The sequence below is a fragment of the Vitis riparia genome, chromosome 8, assembly GCF_004353265.1.
Source record: "Vitis riparia cultivar Riparia Gloire de Montpellier isolate 1030 chromosome 8, EGFV_Vit.rip_1.0, whole genome shotgun sequence".
Lineage (NCBI taxonomy): Eukaryota > Viridiplantae > Streptophyta > Magnoliopsida > Vitales > Vitaceae > Vitis > Vitis riparia.
In genome coordinates, this window is record NC_048438.1 from 3766356 (window position 1) to 3778581 (window position 12226).

At 39.7% G+C, this 12226-nt stretch overlaps 1 protein-coding gene across 1 annotated transcript in view; it reads left to right on the top strand.

Moving 5' to 3' along the window:
- LOC117920226 (peptidyl-prolyl cis-trans isomerase B-like) overlaps nt 1-9916 on the top strand; it is a 35820-nt gene extending 25904 nt beyond the window's left edge. Inside the window, exon 3 of the mRNA XM_034837632.1 lies at nt 9694-9916. Within this exon, the coding sequence (XP_034693523.1) occupies nt 9694-9916 (223 nt within the window). The remainder of the gene's footprint in view (nt 1-9693) is intronic.
- The last annotated feature ends 2310 nt before the right edge of the window (nt 9917-12226 follow it).

Genomic DNA, 12226 nt, shown 5'->3' on the forward strand with positions numbered 1-12226 from the left:
CGGTAATCCAAATCCATAGCTAGATCAGATCCAAACATCAAAGAGGCGTCTCCTACAAGAAGAAGCATGATGATATCTAAATGCCAAAAAGTGTGGGTCTGGCTGAATGGCTCCAAAGAAGCTCCACTGGGGGATCATGATAAGATAACGAACAGGTCATCATCTCAGTGTGTATCTTGTAAGTGGGGATAGACATGCAACTCCATAAAGATCTATAAATCTCAACCGAAATAGAATATGCCCCAGTATGGCATTGAATGTGTGGTAGATTAGAAAATCAGGTGACATCAAATCATCCATCATCAAACATGTGATCCTAGTAATCCAAATCCATGGCTGAATCAGATCCACATATCAAAAGAGGCGTATCCCAAAAGGAAAAGCATGATGACAACCAAATGCCGAAAAATGTGGGTCAGGCTGAATGGCTCCAGAGAGGCTCCACTAGGGGATCATGATAAGATAACAAATAGGTCAACGTCTCGGTGTGTATCCCGTGAGTGGGAATAGGCATGCAACTCCATGAAGATCTATAAATCTCAACCAAAACGGAATATGCCCTAATATGGCATCGAATGTGTGGTAGATCAGAAAATCAGGTGACATCAAATCATCCATGATCAAATGTGTGATCCTAGTAATCCAAATCCACGGCTGAATCGGATCCACATATCAAAAGAGGCGTATCCCAAAAGGAGAAGCATGATGACAACCAAATGCCAAAAAAAGTGGGTCAGGCTTAATGGCTCCAGAGAGGCTCCACTGGGGGATCATGATAAGATAACAAATAGGTCAATGTCTCGGTGTGTATCCTGTGAGTGGGAATAGGCATGCAAATCCATGAAGATCTATAAATCTCAACCAAAACGGAATATGCCCCAGTATGACATCAAATGTGTGGTAGATCAGAAAATCAGGTGACATCAAATCATCCATCATCAAACGTGTGATCCCAGTAATCCAAATCCACGGCTGAAACGAATCTAAACATTAGAGAGGTGTCTCCCAGAAGAAGAAACATGATAATATCTAAATATCAACCAGATCTCAAACACTTGTCCAATTAGGGGCTGTAGAAGATGGCATCTAATCCCATAGCCTCAGGGTGGTCTTAAGACACGAGACGTAACGTAGGCTAGGGTGATAGGGTGATAGAAATGAAGGGAAACTGGGCCAAAATACCCAATGATAAAAAACCCATGCTTTCATGTATAAAATGCAACATGTATAAAAAAATCTCGTGAGCCATGGACCTAAGGATGCCCAATCAATTATGGTAACAGTAGTGAGGCATTGAAGAAAACCGAACTGATAATGATTAAGAGATCTCGGATCGAATCGATATTGAGATGTGTAATGATGATGCAAAGAGAGTATCAAACCCGGAACAGGTCGCTGTAAGAAAAGAATAAGAGGTGAAATGAAAAGGATGAATCAGAAGCAAAATCAAGGATGATGGCAAAACAAAGAACACAAATATGAGTAATGATCCACTCAAATCGAACATAGAGTGAAGTCACATCAACAACGAATGTAATGATGGAACATACAATGACCCAGAACTCTTAAGAGGTCACTCATCTCACTCTCAAAATATACGACAAAATAAATACAAAGAGTGGAGGGTCTCGGAAAGCTCACATACGGACTCCCATCAACAAACATGCTCAATAAAGTTACCCTCGAACATCAATATACCTGCTCAATGATGAAGAATGTTGTCCACACGCGCTTATTATTTTTCTTTTTCATTATTTATTTATATATACACAAATGTGCATGCTCTGAACGCAAACAAAGAAACTCCAAAGATGAGGTCAAAAATGAACAAACGCTCTCAAATACTAAAGTAACATAAACTCTCTCTGACAAGGTGACCTTCTCAAACTGAAGATCTCTGGATCAATGTCCGTGGAATAGATAGTGGAAATGACATGACTACCCTCCATGTAATAAACTAAGGAGGATCACCACTCGGGGTGGAAGAAGATGAAGCAGAACAAGCAACAGATAGGATAAAGAAGATGAGATAAAGAACACAATCAATGAAGTGTGATGAAATGCAGTAATGTAGTGATAGAAAAAGATAATGAAAAAAATGTGCCCCTAGGTCCAAGGCTCATGAAACTCCCAAACAATGCATGCATACATTAAAAGGCCCTTATCCCGATGCAAAAGTGTGAGCAAGGTAGTATGAAAGAAAGGCTATAATGCACATGCGAGGCTCAATGGGCTAGCAACGGTCTATATATCAAAAGGGTGAAAGGGTAGATGGCTAACCAAAATGATGGCCACTCATCCTACGACCATGAACTCAAACATAGTACCTCTTTAGCTAATCCACATTGGTCGGCTCTGAGAATTGGTTTCCATCTAGATCCATCAACCATGCAGCGCCCTCTAGGGTCAACTCCTTGATGAAATAAGGTCTACTCCAACTGGGTCTAAACTTCCCTCTAGGATCTCTGATCAATCCTCTGATGACTCTTAATACTAAGTCACCTATCTGTAATGGTTTGGGCCTGACCCACTTTTTGAAAGCGCGGGCCATCTTCCTTTGATATGCACGAACATGGTTTGTTGCCCTCAATCTCATCTCATATAGGAGATTGAGTTGATTTAATCTAGCCTGAGCCCAATCTGCCTTTGGAATCTACTGCTCCAATGTTACTCTTAATGAACCCATCTCAATCTCAACTAGTAGCACTGCCTTCATACCATACACCAAGGAGTAAGGTGTGGCTCTTGTAGAGGTGCAAAAAGAAGTCCGATAAGCCCATAATGCAAAGAGGAGCTTCTCTAACCAATCTCGAGAAGTAGCAACCATCCTCCTCAAGATTCTCTTAATATTCTTATTCGCGGCCTCTACTGCCCCGTTAGTTTGCAGCTTATACGCAAACGACCTATGATGCTAGACACCATATCTTTGTAAAAGGGTGTCAACCTCTACTCTAAAATGTACTCCCCTATCCGAGATCAACTAATGAAAGACTCCATAGCGACAGATAATGTGTGATATGATGAAACTAGCAACCCTAGGTGATGTCAATCTCGTATATAAGGCGGTCTCCACCCACTTGGTGAAGTAATCAATGGTGACCAAGATAAACTAGTGACCACTCGTGACCACAGCTAGATACCCTTGTGTATCTAGCTGTGGAATGTTTTTGGTTCGTGTATCGCCATTTGAGAGTACAGACCCAAGGAGTGAAAGCTATGGTTACAAAGTCCTAGCCTCCAAAGAATCCTTGGGAAATATTTTGAGTAGTCAGTGCTTGGTCCAGAACCTCATATCAAGAGATAGTGTCTTCCGTATTGTATACACTAAATCAACATCAGATTTTTGAAATGCCGCTCAAGATTCTTTTGTTCCACTTGATGGACGGGGTGATGCTGCAAGCAAAAGTGCCTTAGGAAGCTAGGGAAGCAATCCAATGATGGAACTAGTTTCATATTGTTGGCTTATTATGCAAGACCATTGACCCATCCTAGGGAATCGTCAACAAATGGTCCCTCTATGCCCATTGGCAGGCGTTTGGGTGCTCTATTGCCCTTTAATACTATGCATGGCATGTCTTTCGTGAAGGTTCATTTGATTTTGTTGGAATTCATGCATATGTGGGTAGAAATAATCTTAAACCCGCTTACCTGGACAATGGCCATGTTATGAAACATTAATAGGATATTTGTTGTTGTTGCCTGCACAAAGAGTTGAATACCAAGCACCTACTGGCCCAGAAGCTCGTCAAGTAACAGGCCCTGCAACTCCGTCCGCCACTCATATTCCTAATCCGCAATACCCATTCACCAAAACCCGTCTTCATACCCCCACATCCCACTTCATTCACATCTGCCCAACTTACTGCCTAACTATTTGTTTCCTACCCATTTCCACTAATGCACACCCGAATCATGCATCCATGGCCGCCCTTCACTTACAACTCCAACCTTTCATACCCACATCCCCATATTTCAATATTCATACCTATATTTCCATATTTTAACTTTCATACCCATCATACCCTTCACCACGCCCCACATCTCCAATTTTCATTCCACCACCCAACCCACTTCTCTCACTACCCTCTCCTCCTGTCCACTCATCCCGTTACCAAACCATTTTTTTTCCTCACTATTTCATCCACTTAACTTCCTTTCATTTTCTCTCATACATAAGTAGCTTGCATGCATGTTTGTTCTCAATTTTGACGTCTTCAACATTTGGTGGCCTCACGCTGAGGGATGAATAATAGTGGAGGTTGATGGGTTTTTATGTTGCAAACTAAGGTTCTGACAATGCAACAAAAATCCACCTGTAGTAGTTCATTTCCAAGCAATCAATATGTTGCATTCTTAGGTCAACCTAGCATGCAACTTTTTAAATGGGTTTCTAAGTGGAGTTTTCCAAGGAAAAAGTTGTTGGGGCGGGCCCATGCTTGGCCACCCTTGGCATGCAATGGTCATGTCTCATCATTTTATTTTTTTTTATCCTATAGGTCAAATTTAAAATCCTCAAAGATTCAGTTTTCAATTTTTTTTTTAGTTCTTCAAAATTCCAATTCTTGAATGTAATTTTCAAGTTTCCATTCTCAAATAAGTTCTTTAAAATTCCGATTTCCAAATTTAATTTCCAATTTCCAAAATTCCAAAATTCAAATTTTCATATTTATTTATTTAATCATTATTATTTTCGTTATTATTATTTTATTTATTTATTTACTTTTAAAATTCCATCTTTAAATAATTCTTCAAAATTCCGATTTCCAAATTTGATTCCCGATTTCCAAAATTCCAATTTTCACATTTATTTATTTAATCATTATTATTATTATTCTATTTATTTATTTTTAAAATCCCATTTTTAAATAATTCTTCAAAATTCCAATTTTCTAATTTAATTTCCAATTTCCAAAATTCCAATTTTCACATTTGTTTATTATTATTATTATTTATTTATTTTTAAAATTCCATCTTAAAATAATTTCCAAGATTTCAATTTTCATAATTTAATTTTCAAAACTCCAATTCTCAAATAATTTTCAAAATTCCAATTTCCGAATTTAATTTTCAAGTTCCAAAATTCTAATTTTCACATTTGTTTATTATTATTGTTATTATTTTATTTATTTTTAAAATTCCATCTTCAAATAATTTCCAAAACTCCAATTCATGATTTAATTTTCATTACTCCAATTCTCAAATAATTTTCAAAATTCCAATTTCCGAATTTAATTTCCATGTTCCAAAATTCCAATTTTCACATTTCTTTATTATTATTGTTATTATTATTATATTTATTTATTTATTTTTAAAATTTCATCTTCAAATAATTTCCAAAACTCCAATTCATGATTTAATTTTTAAAACTCCAATTCTCAAATAATTTTTAAAATTCCAATTTCTTTCAAATTTAATTTCCAAAATTCTAATTCTTAAACTTAATTTTCAAAACTTCAATTCTCAAATAATCTTCAAAATTCCAATTTCTTTCAAATTTAACTTCCAAAATTCTAATTCTTAAACTTAATTTTCAAAACTCCAATTCTCAAATAATCTTCAAAATTCCAATTTCTTTCAAATTTAATTTCCAAAATTCCAATTCTTAAATTTAATTTTCAAGACTCCAATTTTCAAATTTCAGTTTTTCAAATAATTTTAATTTCACTCCAATTTTCAAATATATATATTTTTTAATTCTACCATTTTTCATTATTCATTAGAGTTTTAAGTTACTAAAAATCTCGTTTTTAAATAAACTTGCTACATTTCCCTTCAGGTAAGCATTTTCACAAATTTTCTTTGATTTTCAAATTTTTTATTTGTTTCTCTTGATTTTAAATAAGCGTGAATATGATTTTCATAATTCCAAAACAATGGAATTTGTGGGATTAATTAATGCGAAATCAATTGGGCTTTGGTGAGGGCCTTACATATGAGTTTTCTCTTCTGATTGTCAATTGTTATGCTTAATGAGTATTGCTTGATCTTTGCCTTATTATTTGATATGCATGTAATGATTTTATACTTGAGCTAACCCTGTTTCCATGATAACGCACTATTAATTGCTGCTAAGGTACGATCTCATTCCCACTTCGCTTATTCTTATGCATGATTCGTTTTATTATTTGATTATTTCACTGGTATTCATTAATTTTCTCATCAATTGCCACATTTGTCTCATCCTATTTAGTAGAGACCCATTTTTAGGGACTTAGAGGGGTGCCTTTGGTCTTTTACCGTACCTTCCCAATAAGTAATCTGACCCTCGGACTCGACTCAGTTTTTCACAGACCTGTTTTTCCAAATAAAGAGTCACACTTAGGGTTTTTCTTTCTTATTTTGTTTTCTCTTTAAAAATAAAACAAAAATAAGTGATGATTCTAAGTCTTTTTTTTTTTTTTAAAAAAAGTCGAATTTCCACCAAACAAATAAAAAAACAAGTTTCGCCATCGAGTGAAATGCTGGGTCCACAAAATGGCGACTCCACTGGGGATGTTTAAAGGGTCAAGCTCGAACTTAAGTTGAGGCAAATGTGGCGTTTGATTAGTCGGTTGACGAATACCTTTCCTTTGTACTTCTCTATGCTTGACTGATCATAGCACATTGGGGATTTTGATGTGGCGATTTTCTATGCTTGATTGTTATATCGCTTTTGGACATTGACATACTGATGATATTGATTGATTCTCTTGATTGTCTTAGCATATTGATTTTGCTCTTGCCATGATTATCCTGCTCACTTTGACATGTATGTTCACATTGTTGTATATCTTATTGTCTTAGTGATTGAATCATTTTCTTGTATATTATCTTGGTCAAATTTGAGCATGCTATCCTTGTTGTTATTCATTTTGATTGTCATATTCTTATTTAGCTTGTGTGCGGACATGGATGATATACCTGCGTTCTGCTTGACTGCCTGTTGCATAACTGCTCTTCTCCTGTGTGTTTGCATGTTGCTTGTCCATGTGGGTCTCATATCTATCCCCTTACCTCCAATCCTATGGTTTCGGTCATTTCCTTCATTTCGGTTCTTACATTTTCAAGTGTAAGGCTTTGTGTGTGCTTGTTTCTTTGACCGAGCCAATTGCTTAGAAGTAGGGTCTAGCGACGGGCTATATCGATGTTTAGTAGCATTCTAGAGGAGATGGACATACTGACGCTGATTGGAGTTCGATCTTTGAAGACCTGTATAGCCTAGAGTTAGGTTTCATGGATATTTGTGTGACCAGTGTGTTTCATTTTATGCTTTAGTTTCATGGGATTTTTGGATGCACCCATACCACTCACTGAGATTTGCGAGAACTTTCACTATAGGAAACCCCCCTAGGATGTCGAGGCAGTGCATATATGGAAGGGATGACCACCTTGCATGGAAGCGCTCCGTCTCTTCGGAGGTGTGTAGAGGGTTGCATACCGCCGAAGGGCATGATCGCTTCTGCTAAGGATCCTTTAAAGTCCACATCTCTTCTTTTTAGAGCCACCTTTACCTTGTAAGTTGAGCCTTGATCATTCGATCAGGATTTCATTTCATACACATGGGTGCATCTATGGGCCTTCAAAGCCGGGTCAGTAGTGATAGGTTTAGTTACCTTCATAGTAGTCTCTTGTATATTTGCTTAGAATTGGATGTTAGTTTGATTACTTCCAGGTTACCTTTCGGCATATTTGATAGACATTCCTTGTGGAGTTCCCCTTACACCGTATCTTATCTAGTATTTCCAATATTGTAAGAGCATCGATACGTTCGGTCTGGATCCAGCTTCTTGGATCAGAGTTAGAGGTAGATTGATCAGAGTATTAGACCAGTCATACTAGATATCAGATTAGAGGGATATGGATTCACAGGTGGTTACTGTTGATCAGTTTGCTTCGACCATGGCTTTGATTCAGGAGGCTATAGTTGGCCTTTTCCAGAGGATAGATGGGCAGTAGGCCTAGCAGGCCTCGCCTCAGGATGGGACACAGTATGACCCTACATTACCACCACCACTTTCACCCAATTAGGTAGCACCACAGACTATACCTTTCACTTTGCATAGTCAGATCGAGGTTTCCCCGCCTCTTGTCACATTGCCTATCCAGACCTTAGAGGATCCACATGCACGTATGGATAGACTTGAGCAGAGGTTGAGGTAGTTGAGGACTTTAGATGGAGCTATTACTTGGGAGGATTTTGATGGAGCACTAGTGGCCAATTTACTGGCCAAGTTTAGGATGCTCGAGATTGAGAGATACATGGGCATTGGCTATCCTCGCATCCATTTGAGGCTTTATAATACGATCATGAGGGCCCATAGGCTGGATGAGACCCAAATGGTTATGCTTTTCCCTATGTCCCTGAGTGGTGCGGCACAACGTTGGTTTGCTTCATTGGATGTATGACATCGCCGGACTTGGGATTATTTAGCCCAAGAGTTTTTGAGACAGTTTACATTTAACACCGTCATTGATGTTTCGAGAAGAGAGTTAGAGGCTTTGAGGTAGAGGCTAGATGAGTCAATCACTTCATTTATCTCTCACTGGAGGGAGAAGATTTCACATGTTATTGATAGGCCATCTGAGATGGATCAAATTAGTATGATCATGAGGAGCTTGCAGCCTTGATTTTCTAGGCACTTGATGGGATTCCCTCATATGGACTTTGGCTCTTTGGTACAGGCATTGTATGGTATAGAGGAGGGCATAGCTAGAGGATTGTGGTCTGAGTCTTCCCCTACTAGCTCTAAAGGGAAGAAACATTTAGGATGACAGAGATTAAGAGATGTTGGTGCTTTCAATTCTACCAATTAGAGGCCTCCCAAGCGTCATCAGCCAGTTCCACAGCTCACTGGGACTCACCCTTCATATCCTCTTCAACCGTATAGGCCACGAGCACTTCATCAATCATATGATCAGGCTTATCCTACCTCCTATATTAGCACTGCCTTATTACGCCACGCAGGGCACAAAGAGACCTCTTATTTCTTATTCTACCATAAGGTAGCCATGCTATGCAACATAGTTTGTCGTGAAACCTACAACATGCAATCCTAGGCCTAAAACTCAGCAGACCTCTACTTCTTTTGATTTGAGGACACAGAGACAATTTTCACAGTTGGGTATGCCATTGAGCCAGGCTATTCAGAAACTCATAGAGGTCGAATTATTGACAGCTTTCACTTCCAGACCATTGCCTCAGACTATCCCGCCTCAATTCAGGATAGATCTATACTGTGCATATCATCAAGGGTTAGGACATGAGATAGACCGTTGTACTGCTCTAAGACATGACATCCAGGATTTGATTGATTAGGGTTTGGTTCACTTAGGTCAGCCGAGTGTAACCACAAACCCATTACCGGCTCATACTACATATGCAGTTCCCCCTCCAGTCGATGGCATACATTACATTGACTTTGCTGAGCTCGACTCATATCAACATGCTGAGTTGGAATGAGCCAAAGCCAGAGCCCATAGTGGAAGATGAGATTTATGAGATAGGCGGAGTGACCTTGGGCCCACAGATGCCCACACCATTCAAAATGGTTCTTGAGGCGGCATCGGTACAGATGGCCACAGTCGAATCATTGACTTTCCCACATTATAGTGTTCAAACTCCATTTGTCTTGATTCCGAATGTTGAGGAGGTTCAGACTCCATATGTTGATGATGTTCACATTCTCAATATATAGTGTGTTATTCGTGGGGTAGGGTGGTACGACAACAACCCTCAGTAGCCGCTAGACCGTTGGAGGGGACGTCTTCTCATGAGGAGGTTAGGAGAGAAGATGATGAGATTTTGAGGCAGTTGCAGAGCACTCAGGCTCGTATTTCTATTTGGAGCTTGCTGGCATCTTCCAGCATTCATAGAGATGCATTGATTCGAGCCTTAAGCCAGATCAAAGTCGAGACTACCACCACTCCGAGGGGTTGATTCACATGATGACCGCTAGCAGAGCCACTTGCATAGTGTTTTCTGATGATGACTTGCCACCTGATGGTTCGGGCCATACACGTCCACTATACATCTCAATTGGTTGTTTAGGCCACCGAGTCCCATTTGTCCTTTTAGAAAATGGCTCGGCCTTGAACGTCTGCCCTTTAGCTATTGTCATCACCCCGACTATGCGCCCTCTGAATTTGGCCCCTCCACTCAGACAATCCGAGCATATGATAACACTAGGAGGGATGTCATAGGCACTTTGGAGATTGAGTTGTTGACAGGTCCGACCACTTTTCCCACTTTGTTCCAGGTTTTGAGGATTCCTACATTCTTTAACCTGCTATTGGGCCGACCTTGGATTCATAGAGCTGGGGCCATTCCTTCTTCTCTTCATCAGAAGATGAAGTTCATTCATGTTGGCTAAGTCGTCACAGGGCGGTTTGTTGGAGATATGTTTATTTCTTTTGAGCCAGTGCTTCAAATAAGTCACAATGATGATGACCTATTTCTGACTGGATTCATATTTGATGAGGTGCAGACCTTAGAGATAGAGGATTTTTTCCGAGACTTCGTGGTTATGTCATTTGATCAGCACAGTAGCACGGTGGTACTCAACATGATGAGGAGCATGTCTTATCTGCCCGACATGGGATTGGGGCGACGTTAGCATGGTCCTAGCTAGTTTATGGTTATCCCAGATCACGATGTACCATACGGACTTGGGTTCATCCCTATTGAGGCCGATTATCGATATATGGCGCGATTGCGCAATGAGAGGGTGAGAGCCCAATTGACTCACACACCTTTTGACTATCTCGTTCGCCCATATAGCATGAGCTTGGCAGACTACTTTGTGAGAGCGTCGGAGCTACAAATGCATTCGAATGGGATCATTAGGGGATTCAACACTATTCAGGAGGCCGAGCTTCAACGTCTTATCCATCAGCTATAGTTGAGTGATGGAGCTCTTGGCACTTCGACATCTACGTTGGCTGCCCCATCATCTTCAGATTGTATGAGCCTTATGACGCTCTATTTCTCAGATGAGATCGATAAGCATGGGATATTTTTCGAGATCGGAGACATGGTGGATGGATCTGTTCCACACGACGAGTACGTTGATGAGATGCTTGCTATGAGTATGAGCCAAATTGATAGGATAGTTTAGTATGAGCTTGCTTCACCATTTGATCTCTTTGGGGTGTCCGTCATCAAGGTTGCCGAAGAGATCCAGACTACTCTTTCTCCGGAGTTTACAAAGGATGATATAGTTGTTGCTGATTTGTCTGAGGGTACTATTGGCCCAGTTGAGATAGTGTCCGACTTTGTGGACCCATCTATTTCATTTGATGTTTTATCGAGATTTGTCTCCCGTTCTGACGATGTTCATGATTTTTCATTTATGGATTTGATCATTTTCGAGTATCTACTTGTCTTTTGTGATATCACTTTATTTGCACCATTTTCACCCACATCACAATATATTTGATATAGATGATGAGATTGTACAACATGATTTAGATGATGACTCAACTTCTGCTTCTTATTCGGGCCCCATAAATCAGAAGGTTTCACCTACTGTAGGAGACGCATAGATTATTGATTTTGGTACAACAGATTAGCCTAGGGAACTGAGGATCGAAGTGGATTTATCTACAGATGAGAGAAACAACCTCGTCCAGTTGCTCAAATCATATTTGGACGTTTTCGCATGGTCTTATGAGGACATGCCAAGCCTTGATCCATCTATCGTCCAACATCGCTTACCACTTTTGGCCCATGCCAGATCGGTTAAGCAGAAGTTGAGATGATTGCACCCTCGCTGGAGTTTGCAGGTGAAGAAGGAGATCCAGAAGCAACTCAGTGTAGGATTTTTATTAGTGGTCGAGTATCCCAAGTGGCTGGCCAATGTTATCCTTGTTCCCAAAAAGGACGACAAAGTGAGAGTATGTGTTGATTTCCTAGATCTCAACAAGGCTAGTCCTAAGGATGATTTTCCTCTCTCACACATCGATATGCTAGTTGATAGTACGACAGGTCATTCGATGTTGTCCTTTATGGATGGGTTTTCTAGGTACAGTCAGATATTGATGGCTCTAGAGGACATAGAGAAGACGTCTTTCATTATTGAGTGGGGTACTTATTGCTATAGAGTCATGCCATTCGGGTTGAAGAGTGCAAGAGCTACCTATCAGAGAGAAATGACCACCCTCTTCCATGATGTGATGCATCAAGATGTCAAGGTTTATGTAGATGACATGATAGTGAAATCCCGAGATAGAGCAGATCACCTAGCAGCTT